Source organism: Sphaerodactylus townsendi, linkage group LG05 (assembly GCF_021028975.2).
Source record: "Sphaerodactylus townsendi isolate TG3544 linkage group LG05, MPM_Stown_v2.3, whole genome shotgun sequence".
Classification (NCBI taxonomy): Eukaryota; Metazoa; Chordata; class Lepidosauria; order Squamata; family Sphaerodactylidae; genus Sphaerodactylus; species Sphaerodactylus townsendi.
This window is the reverse complement of record NC_059429.1, coordinates 60,201,727-60,221,400: the sequence shown is the minus strand read 5'-3', so window position 1 is coordinate 60,221,400 and position 19,674 is coordinate 60,201,727. Positions and strand designations below refer to the sequence as shown.

The following is a 19,674-nucleotide window of genomic DNA, read 5'->3' as shown; positions in this document are numbered from 1 at the left end:
GACCCAGGTTGAATTCAAAGGTACTTTTCCACATATGGAAGGTCACTAATAGAAGGGCTGGTTTATGGTTTGTGCTACAGTGTTATTCAATAAAAGTAAAATTCAATCCAAAGATTTTTTTTTGATTGTACAACATGTTTCCCAAGTAAGAATTCCTACAGAAACTGCATACAGTAGTCTATGTGAATTTTAGAACAGGCCCTTCTACCAGCATTTGCAGAACAGTTCTGATACTTTATTGCTGTTCCTTCCTTCCTTTGGATTAATTTTAGATTAGCATCTGGATTCTGCTGCATGTCTTAGTTAAGATTTTTATTTTTAGACAATTTTTACCACTTTTTTTTAGCAAAACGTTCTCCATGTTTAGCAGTGGACATGGCTTTGTATATTTTAAAGGAAAATGAAACTGAAGAAAAACTAAAGGTTGTGAACTTCACTGATCTACGAAATAAGGAGGTCAGAATCATTTTTTATGTTTCCTATACTGATGTGGGAGTATCCATTTTATTTATGGGCAGTCTTATATTCTAATAGCAAAGTTGGCCAAATCTTTGATAGTTAAATCCGGTGAGTAGAACTGTGAATTGGCAATACAGATGTTTCTACAAACTGAAAAAGTTTGTAGGTTTGCAAAAAAAAGTGAAATCTAAAAAAAGAAACAAAACATTGGAGTTTTTTAAAAACCCAAAAATGATAAAAGGATCACCTGTAGCTTTAAGCAATGAATTCTCTTATGCTGTTGCTAGGCAACAGTACGTTCCAACTCTTGGTTCTGTGAGAAAAAGCAAGGGGGAGAGAGCAGGGTTCTTTCCAAGCCTATTGTGACCTTTGAAGAAGGGCATCTTGAGGAAAGGCCTGACTAGGATTTAGGGTTGCCATCTCTGGATTGGGAAAAAACTTGAGATTTGGGGGGTGGAACCTGGGCAGGGCAGGGTTTGGAGAGGAGAGGGGCGTCGGCAGGGTATAATGCTGTAGAACCCACCCTCCAAAGCAGCTATTTTATCCAGGGAAACTGACCTTGGTTGCCTGGAGATCAATTGTAACAGCAAGATGTCTCCAGGTCCTTTAGGTGACTTGACCAATTTGCATGGCTCACTAGGCCTGGCTGCTTGCTACTCTTCAACAGCAGCCACCTTTTAAAGCCATCTTGCTGTGGAAGCTCACTGAGAGCTTTTGAGCCAGCCACATACTTTCAGCCTAACCTACCTCACAGGGTTGTTGTGCAAATAAAAAGGAGCAGAGGAGAATACTTTGAGTTGCTTTGGTTCCCACTGTGGAGAAAGATGGGGTATAAATAAAGTAAATAAATAATAAATACAGCTGTTACTATGAAATGTTGAAAGCTGCCCTGAGTCTGTGAGGGGAAGGATGGCATACAAAACTAATACAATTAAAACAAAATAAATCCATCTCAAGGCCCCACCTGGAGGCTGGCAACCCTAGAAAAAGAGTAGAGGCTATGCAGGCTTTCAGGAAAAGAAGTAGGGGGGTGGGGATGAGATGCCTCCCGCAAGTCTTTGCAGTTGCCACTTGTAATAACATATTGGGCTGGTCATGTTTCATATATAGGTCAAGTCAAAATACATCAAGGACAACTCTTCAGTGCCTTTTCCTTCAAGAAATGACTAACTCACTAACGAAGTAGCCAAGTCAACATGCAGGCCAATCTTAAAATCCCAATGTTATAGTATTATTAACAGGATCACAGATAGCTGGTATCCTGTACTCTCCCATCAGTAGTGAGGAAGGTAAAGCAAATGTCCAATGCCAACATGTAGAGTATACAGCAGTTGCACTGGAGTCCATAGAAATGTTACCAACACCCACCAGTCATGTTTTAGTGTGCCTGTGACACATGGAGATGGAAGCACCCCTGGCACATGCTGAAGTGGCTGCTGCCCATGTGCAGAGCACAGTGAGAAAGGGAACACAGGCACTGTGGCATGAGCAGGAAGAAATAACTTGAAAAATGTTGTAAGAACATGCTGCTCCCCAAAAGAGGATAAATGCCAAGCTCTCTATATTCCTCATTGTGTTCAGAAATACACAGTTGTTTTTCACCTTTTAAACTTCAGCAAACTCTGTCACATTAAGTATTTCTGAATGGGAATTTGAGTCTGGATTTCCAGTGTCCAAGCATTAACAGTCAAGACACTACCCCTCAATCTTAAGTGGATTTCACAATCGGAGGTCTGCATGAATGGGAAATCTATAGTGTCTGAGTATACTGCTATGAGTCCCTATAGTGTCACATTACTCACCAAGTACTTGGTGAATTAGAAAAATAATGGTGAACTTCGACATTCAGAGGCAATCAATCTCTGTATTCCAGTGCCAGAAGGCAAAATCAGGGGAACACTTCTGCCTATATGCTCTGTTATTAGCCCTCCAGAGGGACTGGTTTGTCAGTGTGAGAAAAGATGCTGGACTAGATAGATCACTGGTCTGATCCAACAGGGCTCTTCTTATGTTTTTTATGTGTTAGTAATCTAAAACATGCCACTTATCTGTTTTGCTTTGTGGTAGACTTCTGGTTGGAGAGGAGAACTTGGAGCTGGTGTTTACTGGGTAGTTCCTTTCACCACTGGCTGTAGATTCAAGAAAATGAAAAAGAACATTTCAGAAGAAGCCAAACTCATATGCGAAGATGGTGAAGGATGCTTGGCACTTACTGAGGAGTTCAGGTAAGGAAGGACAGCTGTTGTAAAAGCTTTGGCTTGCTCTTTCTCATGTTTTTGTAAGAGTTTTGCATTGTTGAAATAATTCATCATCCAAAACAACCGAAGAAGATTGCTCAGATACAAATTAAATGAAGCAAGGAGTAGACTATTAGTAAAATTATCCTATCAACCTTCTAGAGCCACTTTGTCAGAAATATTTGAAATGATTGATCTGGATGGGAATGGTTTTGTCAGCCTGGAAGAATACAACTTCTTTGAAATGAGAACCAGTGGTGAGGCATGTGATGAAGAAGCTTGGGTGATATGTAAACGTAAGTTTGAAATTGCCTTCGTACAAATATGACCTTTCTGAACACAGTGAAACCATTATTTATCCAAATGTCACTGAAGACCCCATATGGTGAGCTGATGAGATTGTTGGTTTGAGACAGGAGTGACCTGTACAAATTCTAGCTCTATTACCAAAGTTACTGGGCTGACTTTGTATTAGTCATACAGCCCAGTCTAGAGTGGGCAGTGGTCAGGGAAGGTGGCCAGTGGGCTTCCAGCAGCATGGCAAGGCAAAAAAAAAAAAAAAAGGGGGGGGGGGAGAACCCAGTCACTGAAAAACTCCCCTATGGGAAAATTGACATATGCCTCATTTGTGTGGCATATGTCCAAGGATGGGCTGTAAAGTCATCTCCACCATGGGAACACCTCTGGACCATCCCTGCTGCACATGGAAGCGATGGTTTAGCACACACACACACACCCCCATTGTGTTCAGGCATTCTGGAGCACTGTGGCATCCACCTACCAATGTTTTTACCCCTCTGCCGGGGTAAGTGCCTCGGAGAGGGCAAATCAGCCAGCACCAGACCATGCCACATCCAAGAGTTGATCCCCACACCCCAGATTGGGCCGATAGTCTCCTCAAGGGGCTCTTGTCAGACTAAAGTGAAAAAAAGAACTGTATCTGCTATCTTGATATTTTGGAGGAGAGATAGGAATAAAAATATAAGAATAATAATATTAATATGAATGTCATAAAATATTCCAACAATATTTGATTAAATGGAAAATATTATTACATATGGTTATAATATATTGATATGAGTTGGGAAGGAAGGAAATACAGTAATCCATTTATTCATACATAGCAGGGGTGTACAACTCAAATAGTTACATGGGCTATAATGAATTTTAACAGGAACTAAATATTTGTTGGCACTTGACCCTATTGTGGTCCACCTAATTGGGGGGAGGGGTTTTTCAGAATGCTGCTTCTCATATATTCTCTGGATTGATGGCTGATAATCTTCACACCCTACCACTGAGATTCAAGGATATATTAATCCGTTTCAAGCACCTGGGATGCAGCAGTGAAATTTCTGGTATGTGTGGAGGTCAGAACACTGTCAGCCCACACAACAAGGGAGGACCCCTGTAGATATAAGGACAAGGCAAGAAGATTATTCAGTGAGGGCTCTGCTCAGCCTGCATGCTGTGTCCATCTTTATTTTTTAATGCTGAAACATACCATGCAGTTACTGATTTATATGAGCATAGATCTGAAAAGGTTGGGCTGGTATTTTTCCTCCCTCGTTTTTTCTTATTCTTCTATGCTGCTGTTCTTTCTGTCTGCTATTTTTTTGGTTCAGTTATTTTCTTTGTAAGATGATCTCTTGCTCTCTTTAATATCAGGAACAACACCTCAGTCCCCTGACACCCATTTCCACTCTCATCTAGCTTGTCAATTTCTTTATGCTTTATTTTGCCACTACTGCCTCAGGTCAGACTATCAGATATCCTTAATACTGGATGATGTTGGAGGACAGCTAGAAGGCAACTCCTTCACTTCTTTTATCTTCTTGGCAGCCTTTGACCCTTTAGCTTCTGCAGCTCTCACATCAAGATTTTCCAGATGATTTTTTAATTGTACAACAAATATACAGTTGTTACTTATTTGTTGTGTCAACAGCTGTACATTTGTTGTGCAATCAAAAATCAGAGTCTTGATGTGAGAGCTTAAGAAGCTAAAGGACAAAGGCCACCAAGAAAATAAATGCAGGTTAAGGGTTGCCTTCACTTCACAGTCCCTGTACAAAGAAACAGATCCTAGTAGCCTACTGAACAGCACTGGAAACTCAGCATAACTCTAGACTAGAGCAATGATTCTCATACTATATGCCAACACATCTTAATTTGCTCTATTAGGTATATAAAATTAAAGCTCCCACAGAAATATGATCCCAGTCCTCAAGAGTCAGGTGATTACATTAAAGAATGCAGACATTTCTGCCACTCACTGTTCTAAAAAGTTCTGACAATTTCCACCCAATGCATACCAATATAATATACAAACAGAATCTGCAAAATATTTTGGTAATAGTGCACCTTCAGCATTGAATGTCCATTTACATTGCTGCTCTTTCACATTCCTTCCTGTATTTTCATGGTTTCTACTGTTACCTGGGAAAATAGTTACTTTATGTTTTCTTTTAAAATAGAGAATTTTGATACAAAGAACAATGAACTAACAAAACAGGGATTTATGGATCTGAATCTCATGGAAGCCAGTGAACGAGGAGGAGATCTTACTGATCTCTGGATTATGTTGATGTCAATGGGCTACAATAAAGCAATGGAATTGACTGAGGTATGTTAGATAACTGGATATGAAGAATAAGCAACTGTAGTGTTTAATATCCTGTCTTCATTGTGCAAGCTGCTCTTCCGTTTGGTCCAGTGAAACAGTTGTACAGTCTGATCATATCCACATGCTACTGGTTTCACACAGCAGTTTTTGAGCAAATTATGATATCCTAACTTGGGTAGATTGTTACATCGCTGACACTTTTCATATTAATTTGCAAAGTAAAAATATCACATCTTGTAAGGAATCATATTTTCTCAAGTGTGACAAGAGAAAGCAGCAAGATTGGCAACTATAGGCTGGCCTGGAATCCAATACATTGCCAGGGAAGAACTGAAGGTGAAATGGTGGAAGTTTTTCTTGCACTTCTAGTGCAATCCTAAGCAAAGTTGATACCCTTCATAGCCAGTTGACATCAGTGAGCTTATAATGGTATGACTTTGGCTAGGATTGCAGTGCAGTTCTTATTGCCGAAGAGACAAGCTGCTGGTCAGGGTTTCTTTTTAAAAAAACATACAAATACGCAAACAGAAAAGCAGCTCTGAAGGTATGCTTATTTTACCTTTTTCATGTATCAATGGCCTTATGATAATAAGCCGTCCTCCAGTGTAACTTTGGTTCAGTTCAGACCTAATACTATTTGACTTCCAAATCACGGGGCAAAAGCAGTGGGCTTGCATGTTCCTGTTCCCATTTGCCTTAACTGTGGTGCAGTGTTACATCTGTTTGGGGAGTGGGGACTGTTGCAGCTGCACTAACTAAGGTCCTGATTATTCTAGTGTAGACCTAGCTGATCTACAGGGAAGAGAGGTAGAAGAGAATTCTATGCATTGAAAGCTTGGTATTGTGATTACATTACAGTTTTGGTTCTCCAGAATACCAGTAGAAGTCATTTTCAGTATAATTTTCCAAATCTTTCATTGAATAGTGCTGCCTTGAAATCTCTGCAAATGAACTCTGGCATCATAGTTTAAAATTATGAAAAGGTAATGAAATTCAGTGATGGGAATAATGATTGTATTTTCCTTTCCCAATAGGCATGTCCTTTTTCTATTCACATCTATGCAGAAAAGTGCAAACCCAAAATTAAACCCCTTTGTCTGGAAACAGGTGGCGGGCAACTTAACAAAGCCGTTTGTTTGAATGTAGTTAATAATGGAGATGCTAAGCCAATGGACAACAGTGAAAATATAATTATTCACACACATAAAAGTGATACACGGATAACTTCTGTAATTGAAAACAAGGTATTGTATTACATGAATAATGATCAACCCTATAAAATAATTTTCTTAGAAATATATATTTGTATTTTTACTTCCTGCTTAAGATGTCATGGTTAGGTCATAACCATGGCAGGCCATACCTAATTCTTGACCTTCCATTAAGGGTCCTTGTTGTCAGTGGCTTGAGGTGGAATTTGTATCCTGAAGCTGAAAATATTGCTTTGTTGATAAAGCAAAAGGCCAGGTTCATACTGCATAAACTTAAGCTGGCTCTGAGGCTTAAGTACACACAATCCATTTTAGCTTCCCCTCTCCCCCTCCACGGGCAGCTGTTAGATTGCTAACTGCAGTGGATTTCAAGGAACATACCATGCAGTTGAACATAAACATCGGTAAATACTTTGAATAATAATATACCAGGATATGTGACCAGTGAGAAATTCTGACTGTTTGGATAGCTTGATACTAATATTGTTTTTCCTACTACAGACTGAAGGCAAAACAATAATTCACCTCAACAATGAGAAAAGTAAGAATTGTGTGAATAATAGGGGACTGGATGCATTTGCTATTGAAGTGGCACCCAAATCCATGATGGTAATGCTATTCATAAAATATGAACTCTAACAAAAGTTCAGAGAAAACTTTTTATGTTCTGTTGTTTGAAAACATTGAATTGGATTTTTTAAAATCACACACACTCAAGGAGACTTCCAGGTTTCTGCAACTTCTGAACTCAAAAAGATGCTCTTGAGGGTCAGGAGACTCTCAGAAATAGCATAGATGCAGCACAGGGATTTGCAGTTTGAGTGGGAAATTTGCAAAATCTACTCACATAAGGGCAACTTTGAATCTAGCCCATAATAATTGCAATTTGAAAAAATAACCAAAAAAAGAAAAATGTTGTCTGTGTGAGGAAATAGAGATAATTTACCGGGTGGATTTTGTAATGTGCTGTGCTTATACAATTGCAGTATTTACACTTACTGAAGCCAAATAAATTTATTTCACACTTATTATAAAATTTATTTTCCTATTGCACAATTCTATATAATGATTCCAGGATCATCAAATTTCTCATTTCATGAACAACATACATGGAGAGTCACATACATGGAACTTAACATAGCTATTTTGTCTTTTCCTGAGAGAAGCTGCCCAGACAACCCCTGTCTCACAAACACAGCATAAAATTTGGAGGGAAGGGATTCTGAGAGTTTGAAGAGACATCAGATTATAGAGTACTTGCTTCTAGTACCTGTACATTTATGTTTCCTAGTTAGCACCTCTCAACAACCTCCCCCCTCAGCAAGTAAATTTACTTGAGAAAAACAGCAGAAGATCTCCATTTGGAGAACTGTACAAGAAGGGATATCTTTCCTGCCCTTTTGCAGTCTCCCCCTCATTCCTCATTCCCTTTCTCCCAAAACACCTAGGCTATACTGTCTTGTATATGAGCAGTGAAAAATATTTGCCAGTGATCAAAGTTAATTTTTGTGTGACTCTGTGGACCATTTATTGTAGGTAAAACTGAGCTATTACCTATGAAGTTATGTTTTAATCTATAATAAAAATGGGATAACTGTCCCTGTTTCTAAAAGGAAGTATGGGATAAAAACCAAAAAATAGACCAAGAAAAAAAGTATGTGTTAAAAACATTGTAGTTATTATATGCCAGATAGCAATTGATTTGCTAAAAATGAATTTAATGATTATGACCTTGTTTCTGGTTTTTTTAATATATATACAGGTTTGTCAGCATGTGATGCCCCTGAATGAACAAGAAGAATGGATATACAACTGTGTTTATTCTATCTTAGCTTAAGCTATCATAGTTACAAAGTAGGGGTCCACATGCAGTAAAAAGGAGACTCTCACATACACAATACCATGACATTGCCAAGTCTTGGAGAGAGGTTAGTAGTTTCTAGATCAGAAGTTTTGGCCCCTTCCGCACACGCAAAATAATGCGTTTTCAAACCACTTTCACAACTGTTTGCAAGTGGATTTTGCTATTCCACACAGCTTCAAAGAGCACTGAAAGCAGTTTGAAAGTGCATTATTCTGCATGTGCGGAATGAGCCTTTGTGTAGTTGTAGGGTTGCCATAAGTGAGGAAGTCTGACATAATTGAGCAAGAACCTGCTCATCTATATCTGAATATGAGCAATAAAATGAGATATTTCACCTCTCATTGACTGTGCTGTATAGGAGAATGTCCCCCAAGACTGATTATGTTTCAAGAAAATGTGCCTCATGATATGTGTCTCCTGACCGTTATTTCAGTCACCAGTCTATATAGTGTTGGGGAAGAGCGTGGGGGATGGGATTGGGTTGTGATTAATTGGAATTGAAGGAAGCACTTTTCCTAATCCCACTTTCCTCCCTTAATCCTTTTATCTTCAAAGTGGTTGGGGGGTTGGTGAATTAAGATTAGGGTCTGCTTGCATCACAGCATTCCTTTCTGAACCCTAATTTCGCATACTGTGTTACTGTAAGAACTGCGAGTGACCTCATTCTGTTGCTCTGCTGATAGGCACTCAGTCTGTAAGAAGAAGTCAAGAAATGGCTTTGAGTCCGGCTTGTACTATCCTTCAATATATGGATGGCTTGATAAATCTGAGTTTCGAAAACTGCAAATCTGACTTTATTTTGAATATGCATTTGGCTCTTGGGGTTCCATTATTTTTTCAGGCTTCTGTATTGCAAACCAACATCTTGCCTGTTGTGCCTTTCTGCACCATTTGCCACAACTGCCTGCTATTACCAAGGGAGTCTAATCTTTTGGGCTGATCCAACAATATCATTTGTTATATGCCTAGGTATTCCTGCATATACTGCCGAATAGCAGTGTTTAATTTGACGACGACAGATCCTATTCACTTTTTCTCCGTTTCTCAGATGAAAAATTGGGTCCAGCTCTGTGGTTGTGAATGTCAACAGTGAGCAAACTGTGATGCTTTTCTGTTTGGGTGTGACAACTGTCATTCATGTCTTCATAATTCAGAGGCTTGATTATTGCTGAGCATTCCACATTTCAGTTCTCTTGAAGAGTGTACAGAGACTTCAGCTAGTTCAAGCATGTGTGAGTCCACTGCATTCTCACCCTTAGCAACTGATGTCATCTGCACTGCTTTCTTGAAAATGCCAGCTCTGAACTTCAGTGTCCAGGGATAATTAATATCTTCCATATTTCAAAACTATTTCACCTGTCTCTTGAATTCCAAAATCTAAAATAGACTAATGTATGTCAGATGGAAGACTGTCTGATTATATCACATTGTTGAAAGCATACCATGAAATTATAGGAAGGTATTTCTAATGGCTTGTGCACATGAGTGAACTTCTTTTTGTGATGACTGTTCAAAGCCTGAGCCAACTACCTTTTGGAAGCAGTGTGTAATGACTACTCTATTTGTACTGACTTTGTGTTGTGGGTATTAAGCCAATATCAACAATATTTGTTATGATTATGTTCATTGTATTTCTAATTTGTATTTTATATGTTCTGATACCTGTCCTAAAGTTTCAATAGTGGTTAAATCTGAATAAAGAAATAAGGTGTATGTCAGCTGAGGATTGAGAATTTTTAACTTGCATCTCCTTGGTCATCTGAACAAATGTGCACTCTTGGGTGTACATTTTTAAGAGTGTACAATCAAAGAGCTTTGGCCACGACTAAGCACCAAATTATTACAGGTCAATTTTGTAGTAGCTGCATTTTATTAAATGCCGAACAACCAAGTATTTTGCAGGGATTGGGGAGTTAGACAAATTGTACGTTTACTGAGGACCCAAGTACTTTCATACCTCCCCAAACCAGTGATTACTTTTAGCAAGGGAGCATATCTTTAATGTTATGTCTCAGCTATTTTCAATCAGGATTTTATCAAATGCATTGACATATTATTTTTAAATCCCTGTTCAACTAAACTATTCCTTTGTTGCCTATTTTATGATCTGTTGACTGCCAGCCAAGGAGCCATTCTATGCATGGGGGTTATTGATCTCAGACAAAGAAAACTTTCACAATGTCTTCACAAACCACAATTCCCAGAATTTTATGGGAGACGATAACATTCAAACTGGTTTAAAATCTGCAATACGTCTAGGTTCCTGGTATACCAGTGACACAGCCTGGGAATTTTTCAAGTTCTTCTAGCTTCATATCATGCAATATAAACTAGCTTCTTTGGGGGTGGGAGGATATACTTGTAACACTAAAGTGGAATATAACCACATTATTTTAAAAATTCAGTGCTCTACAGATACTTCACATTTAGGTTATTTTATTGCATTGCAAAACTGCAATCCATTGCCTACTAAAGTAAGCTCTATTAAGCAAAGTAAGACGTTTTTGAGAAAATATGTATGGAGCTGTCTGCATCTTGGTGTAAAGTTTATCGTCCTTTGGCAATGGCCTTCTAAAACAAGCTTATATTTTAAATCAGAGATCAGATGTATATGACCTTGTCTAAGACAGTGCAAACGTCTCGAACTCTATATTTATCCCACAGCCCCTCTTCTACTCTGAATTCTTCTGTTGTAATGGGATACTGGGCAAGTAAATGTCAGTTGCGAAATTCAAACCATGCTCAAGCTGTTCTTACTAGTGCTTAGATTAGATTAATATATGTATGTGTGTGCATATATATTAACCTGTACAATAAAAAGAAAATATATTTTAAAAGCATCTTCAAAACCAAACATTAAAGCAACATTTTCAGTAGGGAAGATTAAATATTAGTTTATTGTCCTTCACAAAGTGGGCATAGAGGGACACAACTCACAATGAGGTGATATTTATTTTTGCTGGTGCACAGTTGTAGATTGTGCTTTAGATAGGTTGATGAGAGCAATCAATCAGTGCTCCATCTAGAATGTATCAATCAATGAAACACAGTATTTGTGTAGCCTCTACTCCAATTCAGATGTGTTGTCTGAACTGGGTTTTGGGATTTGATATCATTCAGTAATGCAATTATTTTTGGAAGAGTGTTTGGGTTCATGTAGTGGGCATGAAAAGATTCTGGGAGCTGGAATGACTATGCACCCTTTTCCTTTGTCCACCTCCCAATCTATGGGTTCATGAATGACGGAGTTCAAGATTCTCCTCCTTCCTCTTTCACTCTTTCATCTGCTGCTGTTGATTGTCATCATCTGTGAGGCAAAAGAAGAATTTCTGCTGAGATTGATGCACGTACAGATTGATGAAGATGTACAAATTACACAATTGACCCATGTTTTCAGATTCATGAGACTGCTATTTCAAAACTGGAAAGGAAAATTGTGCATTAATTCTTTTCTCTGACTTTTTTCTGTTATACAATTGAATCCCAGAGTGTATGGCGGTAAATAGCTTCTTAACCCTTTCTCATCAAGCAGTTTTTTCTGCTTAAAATCTGCCCTCTGCCTTTAGGGAGAGGAACATAGGTACCCACAAGGAGTTGGAAGAATAGGGTTGCCAGCAGACCTGGAAAAATATATCCAGGCCCTTTAATACAAGTTTAACATGTAAGAATGAGCAATAGAGCTGGGGTGTCCTTTGTTACAAAGGCTGGATATGACATAAATGTGACTTGGTCGGCTGGTTGAGGTGTCTGGAACAGGTGTCTGCCTTGGCTGGTGACCTCCCAGCAGACTCACCAACCCAGATCAGCTCTAGGGAGTTGACTACCAAGGCTGGTGAGCCCACAATGGGTTTGTCAGCCCAGAACTGCATTTGGGGAGATGGTTAGCAGGGAGAGGTGTGGATGTCATAACTGGTGAGCTTGCAGCAGGCTTCCCATCCCAGATTGGCATGACAGGGTGGCATGCCAGCTCAGATTGGGAGCAGGGGGTGGCTGCCTGGACTGGTCAGTGGATGGGCTGACCTCAACAGACCAGATAGGGAGTGGGGTGGGTGGGTGACTGGAATGGTGAACGTGCTGCAAACTAGCCAGGCCAGATCTGGAGCAGGGTGTGTGGGTGCCTGAACTGGTGAGGCCACAGTGGGCTTGTCAGGCTCAAGCAGGAGTGAGGTGGGGTGGGTGGGTGGGTGGACTAGCCAGCTACAATGGGCTCACCAGGCCAGATCAGGAGTGGGGTGGGATGGGTGCCTGGACTTGTCAGCCCACAATGGGCTCACCAGGCCAGATCGGGAGTAGAGTGAGGTGGGTGCCTGAACTGGTGAGGCCATAGTGGGCTCACCAGGCCAGATTGAGAGTAGGGTGAGGTGGTGCCTGGATTGACCACCCCCAGCGGGCTCACTGGACCAGATTGAGAGTGAATGGAAGGGAGGGGTTACCTCAGCTAGCTCACAGGCCTGATAAGGCCACAAGTTTGACACCTTTGCTATAAAAGAAAAATTCTAGCAGAACTGCCACTGAAAAAAGAATTAAGAATATCTCTCATATTCTGCAGCTAACTGACTCTTGTGAAGAAAGAGAAAATTCATACAACTGACATTTTTAGTATGGCTTTACAAAATATCAAAAATGGATGTAAGTTCCTAGAGCACCAAGGCGCTACTTGGATAAAAGTGCCTTCCCTTGGACTTGGAGAGATCTGGGTTGAAAGTAGAGTGGCAAGGCAGCTGATTGCCAGATTGCTGGCTATTAAAATGCCAGGTTTCAGTGATCTGTTGGATGGCATGTGGACCTTTACAGAGTATGTCTACAACCCCACTGACCTTGGTGTACATTATGTGGTAGTGACAGTATCCAGCATCCTAGAATTACATCTCCAGTGTACAGAGATCACTTTCCCTGAAGAAAATGGCAGCTTTGGAAAATAGCCTCTATGGTGTTATAACCCACTGAGGTCCTTTACCTCACCAAACTCTGAACTCCCCACTCCCAAATCTTCAGGAATCTCTCAGCCCTACAAGGATGAGGGGTGTCTGGCATCATCAGCATCACCTCCTAGCATTGACTTCGCTGGATGCGACCAAGGGCTGTCCAGTCTAATAAAAAATGGCAGATTGAGTTTTGACCTTTTCCTTTCTCCATTCCTAATGGGAAAGCAAACTTGAAAGTTAATGAATGGAAAAACATATTCTCCTTGGGAAGAGGCAGAATAACATTTAATTTGGTAGTGCCATGGCGAAAATGGTAAATGTAGTGATAATAGAGTAAGGACCAAAAGTGAATAGAAGGATATTGGGCTGAACTGAGGAACAGAGGGAAAGCTACTGCATGGAGGAAGGAAGCTTTCCTTTACTACAGAGATTTAAGCTTGAAGCTTGCACAGTCCCTGTACAAAGAAATTGATCCTCGTAGCCTACTGAGGGGGAGGGAATAAGAAATTGGCATTCTCTGAGTCAGCCTGTGTGAAAGCTGACACAAATGGTAAAAATCTCTGAAGTCAGTAATGACCAGAAATCAGGATCCCACCCTTGGCAAAGAGGAAAGGCAGGACCCCATTGATGTCTTCAACATTCACAATTAACAGGTTCAGAATAAAGTTTAATAAAATTCTGCTTAAGACAGTTCAAGTAGCTTGATTCTCTGCTAGTTGATATCCATTTATCCATAAACTCTGAAAGCATTCCCCCCCCCGCCCCCCGCCCTTGGCTTAGTTTAGAGTGCTTTACCCTGTTGAGCCTGTTATGTATTCTCTTATTAAAGTTTGTTTCTTCAGGGTTGGCCTCTGATAATAGGAAAGGAAGGGAATGTGTCTTAATGAGTGTATTATTCCCCCAATGGGCTTTAAATATTAGGAGATGGCTCTGGCAAACTGCCCATCACTGCTTGGAGGAGGTAACCCCTCCCAGATTCTTGAAAAAAGAAGCAGAAACTACTGAGAGCTGACTGAAGCATTTTGTGGGTACAGGGTCTCTATCTGGGATTGTGATGTGGGCAGAGGATCTGCTTCTGTACATAACTGCTTCTTGCCTACACCTGTGCTCTGTAAATAGAGCAAATACTACAAAAACTCCAGTGATGTCCTCCAAAAGGAATGAACTCAAGTAAATTGCTAGTATGTGTAACTAGGATTGTCAACTCCTGGTAAGGCCTGAACTCTCCTGGAATTAAAACTGATCTCCAGGTGACAGAAATTGGTTCTGCTGGAGAAAATGACTGCTCTGGAGAGTGGAATCTCTGGTATTACATTACCGCAGGGGCAGAGAGAGGGGGAACTGCGGCTGGGGCACGCATGCGCTCTGTGCCCCTGCCACGCCCCCGTCCCAGTATGCCCCCACACAGGCATGTGCCCGGGGCATCACACACCCTTGCCCTGTTGGTGCTACACCACTACATTACCAATAAGGTTGCCAGTTCCCTCCTAGCCACCAATGGGGGATGGAAAACAGGCTTGCCAGCTCTAAATCAGGGAAACTCCTGGAGGTTGGGGGATGGAGACTGGAAAAAACAGGGACCTCAGTAATGCTCAATGCCATAGAGTCACACCTCAAAAACATACACTGCTTGGAAGGGAAGTGATACCTGGAGACAAGGGTCCATTATGCATAGAATGTTTCCCATGTCGTTCCTCGCCCTTCAGTGCTTTTGCGGTGGGATCTCCTTGCATTTCCTTGCTTACACGTGAGGGGGTGCCCCAGTGCCTGCTGCACAGCTTGCATGGCTTGCCTACCCCCACTTCCGGGTTGCTCCACCATCTAACAATGGAGATTGCAGTTTTGAGGGGTTTAAATGTAATATCGATTATGTCAATAATGTGCAGGCTGTTATCATTCTGTTTGGATTTTTTAGAGAAATGCCAACTGTTGATCCCTGCAAGGATTTGGGGGCTGGGGGGGGGGGGGCTCCTCACAGAAATTAATGGCTGGCATTTCCCTGAAAAAATAAACAGAATTGTAGCAGCCTGCATAATATTGATATTAGGGATAGCAATATTACATTTAAAGGGCTTAAAAAAACCAAGAACAGCAATCTTCATTCTTGGCTTGGGTGGGGGGCAACTGGGAAGGTGCGAACCCTGAAGTGAGAGGAAACATCGGGGGTTTCCCACTTGCACTAACTGCAAGGCTTCTGGGATCAGTGGCACTGTAAACACGTCTGTACAGAAATCTCTGCTGCGAAGGAAACATCCCCTTGTGTGCGGCAGAGCAGCAGTGTATAAACAGTCCAGCTATGATTCCAGAGATGCTCAGGTCCCACCTGAAGGCTGGCATCCCTAACTCCTGCTAAATTCCCTCTCCTCCTCAAACTGCACAATCCCCAGGCTCCATCCCCTAATCTCTGGGAATTTCTCAACTTGATGCTATGTGTAATGTCTCATTGCATGGAACAACTGGATGTAGATAATATCTTCTTTTTTCAGTCTTGACCTTTAAAAATATATATTTTCACCTAGGTCCCTTTGTTATAACTGAATGTTCAGAACAAACTGGAAGCAAGAGGGCATGTTATACAGGTGACAAACAAATTCACCCATAGACAGTGGACTAACAACTCCAATGCACCAAAGCCAATTCATAACCTTATTTTTGTTAGCAGTACAGGGGTACAGTGAAGGCCCCATTTTGGCTAAAAGTCCTAATGTGCTAAAGTGATAGACAAACAAAAATTTGGACTTTGCTCATGACAGTTTACCATATTACTTAATGATTAACGTCTTGCCCAAACAACATTTCAAAATGGGAAGGAGGGAGGCCAATAGTCATTCAGCACTCCTACTTGTAGGGCTGTTAATGAGATATTAATCCTCACATATCAGTAAACAATGAGGAAAGATTGACCTCAGAGTCCAGGGAGGAGGACAATTGATGTTAATCACCTTCACAGTGTGAAATGTTGCACCTTGCATGTAAGAATAAGCCATTTGACACTGCATTAATTTCTATACTGAACAGTGCTTCTGAGGGGTAGGGTTGACAGGCTACACTTGTAGACAGATAATAGTTTTTAAGGGATGAAGGCTTGCGGTATACACATTCATATGAACTGCTGTAATGGTTGATCACACAGATTTTGCAGGTTTTTGAAGATCTGTCAAATGATAGAGGAAAGGGCAAAAAAGTATAAGCAAGAATATGTGCCATTTCTATCTCTGGAAAGCCTACTGTCTTCCAGAGTTCATTTGTTCCTTCTTATACCAGCAATCCTATAGTCCATTGTACAGGTGAATGTCTTTATTTCAAAACATGGGTAAGTGTATCTTTATTCAAAACATCACAGTGCCACAGAATTTTAATTGCACTCTAGTCTTGATAGCTAGCTAATGTTCCTGATCGTCATAGTCCGTATTATTTCATGAGATTATAGTCCTGTCAATGTCTCTTATTCAAAATACAACTATTCATATGAGCTTTTTTGTTATTTCAGAATATCACAGCATGACTTCTGTTTTGGGAATCTATTTGTTGGCCAACACAACTACTTGCAACATCTACCAAGTTTAGACACTAGAGCTACACACACCTAAACAGGCTTCAACAAAAATGCTTCCTATATGCTATTAACAAGCACTGATCCTTCTGCCCTTCATCTGATCTACAAGCACTGATCCTCATGGATCCTCAGGATTTCAGCAATATGTTGACCCAAATTTACCATCAACTCCCATATAATGTACATAACCACAGATTGCACCTAAAAAAACAACCACATTCATAGAGCAATGGAATCCCCCCATCACAGACATAGTTCTGAAGCATGGATCCACATGGATCTTCAGGGTTTTTGCAGTGGGTCACCTCAAACTCATAATCAAATAACATATGTCTATTGCCACAGTTTGCACTACAAAATCCACACATTCACATATTTCTGGGTCACCTCTTGTTCATTATCCATCACCTATATTGTCCATGGCCAGAGCTTGCAACATAAACATCATATTGAGCACTTTGTGTCACTGTCACAGTATAAAAACATGTTTGCACAGCATGGATCTCCATCGATCCTTCGGCTTTTTATGTTTAGTCACCCTGAACTCACCATGAAATTGCACATCATGTACATGACCACAGAATGAAGCACAAAGCCACAGAGAGTAGGCTGTTTCTTGCTTGTTTCACCTCCTGCAGCAGCTGTTATGTAGCAGCCATATTGTGGTTGTACCCATCACACCGTGTCATACGTCCAAAGGTGCCCACAGGCTCAGAAAGGTTGGCAACCCCTGCAGGGACGTAGGTATAGATTTTTTAGGGGGGGTTCGGGGGTGGGGCCACACCCCACCCACCCCTAGGGCATGGCCACGCCTACCCAAGCCCCGCCCCTAGCGCTTATAAAAGCAGCTCTCCGAGGTCGGGGATGGCAGACTTCCCTGCCCTGCCCTGCCCTCCCCTGCCCCTCCCCTCTGGGCAGAGGCATAGAGGGAAAATGGAGCCTGATGCAAAATCTGAGTTCTGCGCTCCCCCCTTCCCCCGGGCAGCCGCTGTGATGCTGGAATCCACTCCCAAACAGCATCACTTTCAATGGTGTTTAAACTAGAGAGCCCAAATTCTCTTTTTAAATCCACCTTAAAGGGATAATCTGGGCTCCCTAGTTAAACAACATTGAAAGTGATGCTGTTTGGGGGTGGATTATACCCCACCCTGAAACAGCATCACTTTCAATGTGGCTTAGTGGTTAAGAGCAGGTGCATTCTAATCTGGAGGAACCGGGTTTCCCTGCTCTGCCACTTGAACTGTGAAGACTTATCTGGGGAATTCAGATTAGCCTGTGCACTCCCACACATGCCAGCTGGGTGACCTTGGGCTAGTCACAGCTTTTCGGAGCTCTCTCAGCCCCACCCACCTCACAGGGTGTTTGTTGTGAGGGAGCAAGGGCAAGGATATTGTAAGCCCCTTTGAGTCTCCTACAGGAGAGAAAGGGAGGATATAAATCCAGTCTCTACTTCTTCTAAACTGCGGACCTCAGATTCTCCCTTTAAATCCATGCCGAAAGGGGGTGGATTTAAAAGGAGAATCTGGGGAAATTTGGGGGGTGCCTGCTGTCAGGGGTGCAATTGTTAAGCTAGAAGCACCAAACTTTCAGGGTATCTTTAGGAGACTCTCCTAATGATACCACCCAGGTTTGGTGAAGTTTGGTTCAGGGGGTCCAAAGTTATGGACACTCAAAGGTGTAGCCCCCATCTTCTATTAGCTCCCATTGAAAACAATGGAGGATTGGGCACTTCCTTTGGGAGTCCATAGCTTTGGACCCCCTGGACCAAACTTCACAAAACCTGGGTGGTATCATTATGAGAGTCCCCCAAACAATCCCTGAAAGTTTGGTGCTGCTAGCCCAAACAATGCGCCCCCTGCAGGCCAAAAACAGAAAAAACACTAAAATGTTTTAAAAACCCACAAACGGGTGGGCGGAGCTTCGGACATGAATGGGGGGGTTCAAACCCGAGAACCCCCCCCTTACCTACGTGCATGAACCCCTGCTCTAAATGCTGTGCTCTTGCCTGACCAAGTCTTGGATAGCCAGAGTAGTGTAGTGCTTGGAGTTCATGCAAAAATCATGAGCATGCTTTGCAACCACATTTTTGCATCACTATGTTGCCATCCGTGCTTTGCAACCATGTTTTTGCACCACTGTGGCACCACAATGCATCGGACCCATGATTGTTGTGCTCAGATCTCTGCCTAGGGACATGCCCTGTGATCTGAGGTGATTTTTGGGTGACCTCGTGCAAAAATCATGAGGATCCATGCTTTCAACCAGGTTTTTGCACCACTGTGGTCCCACAAAGTGTGATTTTTGTGGTTCTGCTTTTAGATTAAGACATGCTGTACAATATCATGGTGCTTTCATTTCATTCCAACATAAAAATCCAGATTTGGCTTTTACCCAGACCCGTTTGTTACTGGTTTATACTTTGAAATTTTGGTAAAAACATCACAGATTAGACCTCTTGCATTTAACCGTCTTTAACCCCACTGTTCACAGTTCCCCCACCTGAAAGGCTTGAAACTTGTACTTTCCCGCTCCTCCCCCTCCTTTTGAAAACAACGAACCTGACGAAGGAGAACTCAAAAAATTGCTTTATGCTATTGTTTATGACCTTAATAATTGTTTATGACTTCTGTTTTGGATATAAACTCGCTTTGAATACATAGGATTGAGCTGCATAGCAGTAGGCTCATTGAAGCCTCCGAAAAAGGCGAGCTACGATTAGCCAACGAACGGTCTCTTCCGCCTCTGCCGCTTTAAGAGGGTGGAGATGGTTGCTGTAGGGCTACGAGCGGTGACAGCAGC

The 19,674-nt window shown here is 41.5% G+C and overlaps 1 protein-coding gene across 5 annotated transcripts in view; it reads left to right on the top strand.

Annotated features, from left to right (window-relative positions):
• Positions 1–10,112, top strand: part of EFCAB7 (EF-hand calcium binding domain 7) — a 41,337-nt gene extending 31,225 nt beyond the window's left edge. For 3 of the 5 annotated variants that reach the window (XM_048496380.1, XM_048496381.1, XM_048496383.1), the window contains 7 exons: positions 347–456; positions 2,527–2,684; positions 2,859–2,992; positions 5,171–5,319; positions 6,354–6,563; positions 7,032–7,139; positions 8,293–10,112. In XM_048496380.1, the coding sequence (XP_048352337.1) occupies positions 347–456; positions 2,527–2,684; positions 2,859–2,992; positions 5,171–5,319; positions 6,354–6,563; positions 7,032–7,139; positions 8,293–8,367 (944 nt within the window). In that variant the 3' untranslated portion in view covers positions 8,368–10,112. The remainder of the gene's footprint in view (positions 1–346; positions 457–2,526; positions 2,685–2,858; positions 2,993–5,170; positions 5,320–6,353; positions 6,564–7,031; positions 7,140–8,292) is intronic. The other 2 variants (XR_007244503.1, XM_048496382.1) reach the window with 2 other exon arrangements.
• Positions 10,113–19,674: the final 9,562 nt, after the last annotated feature.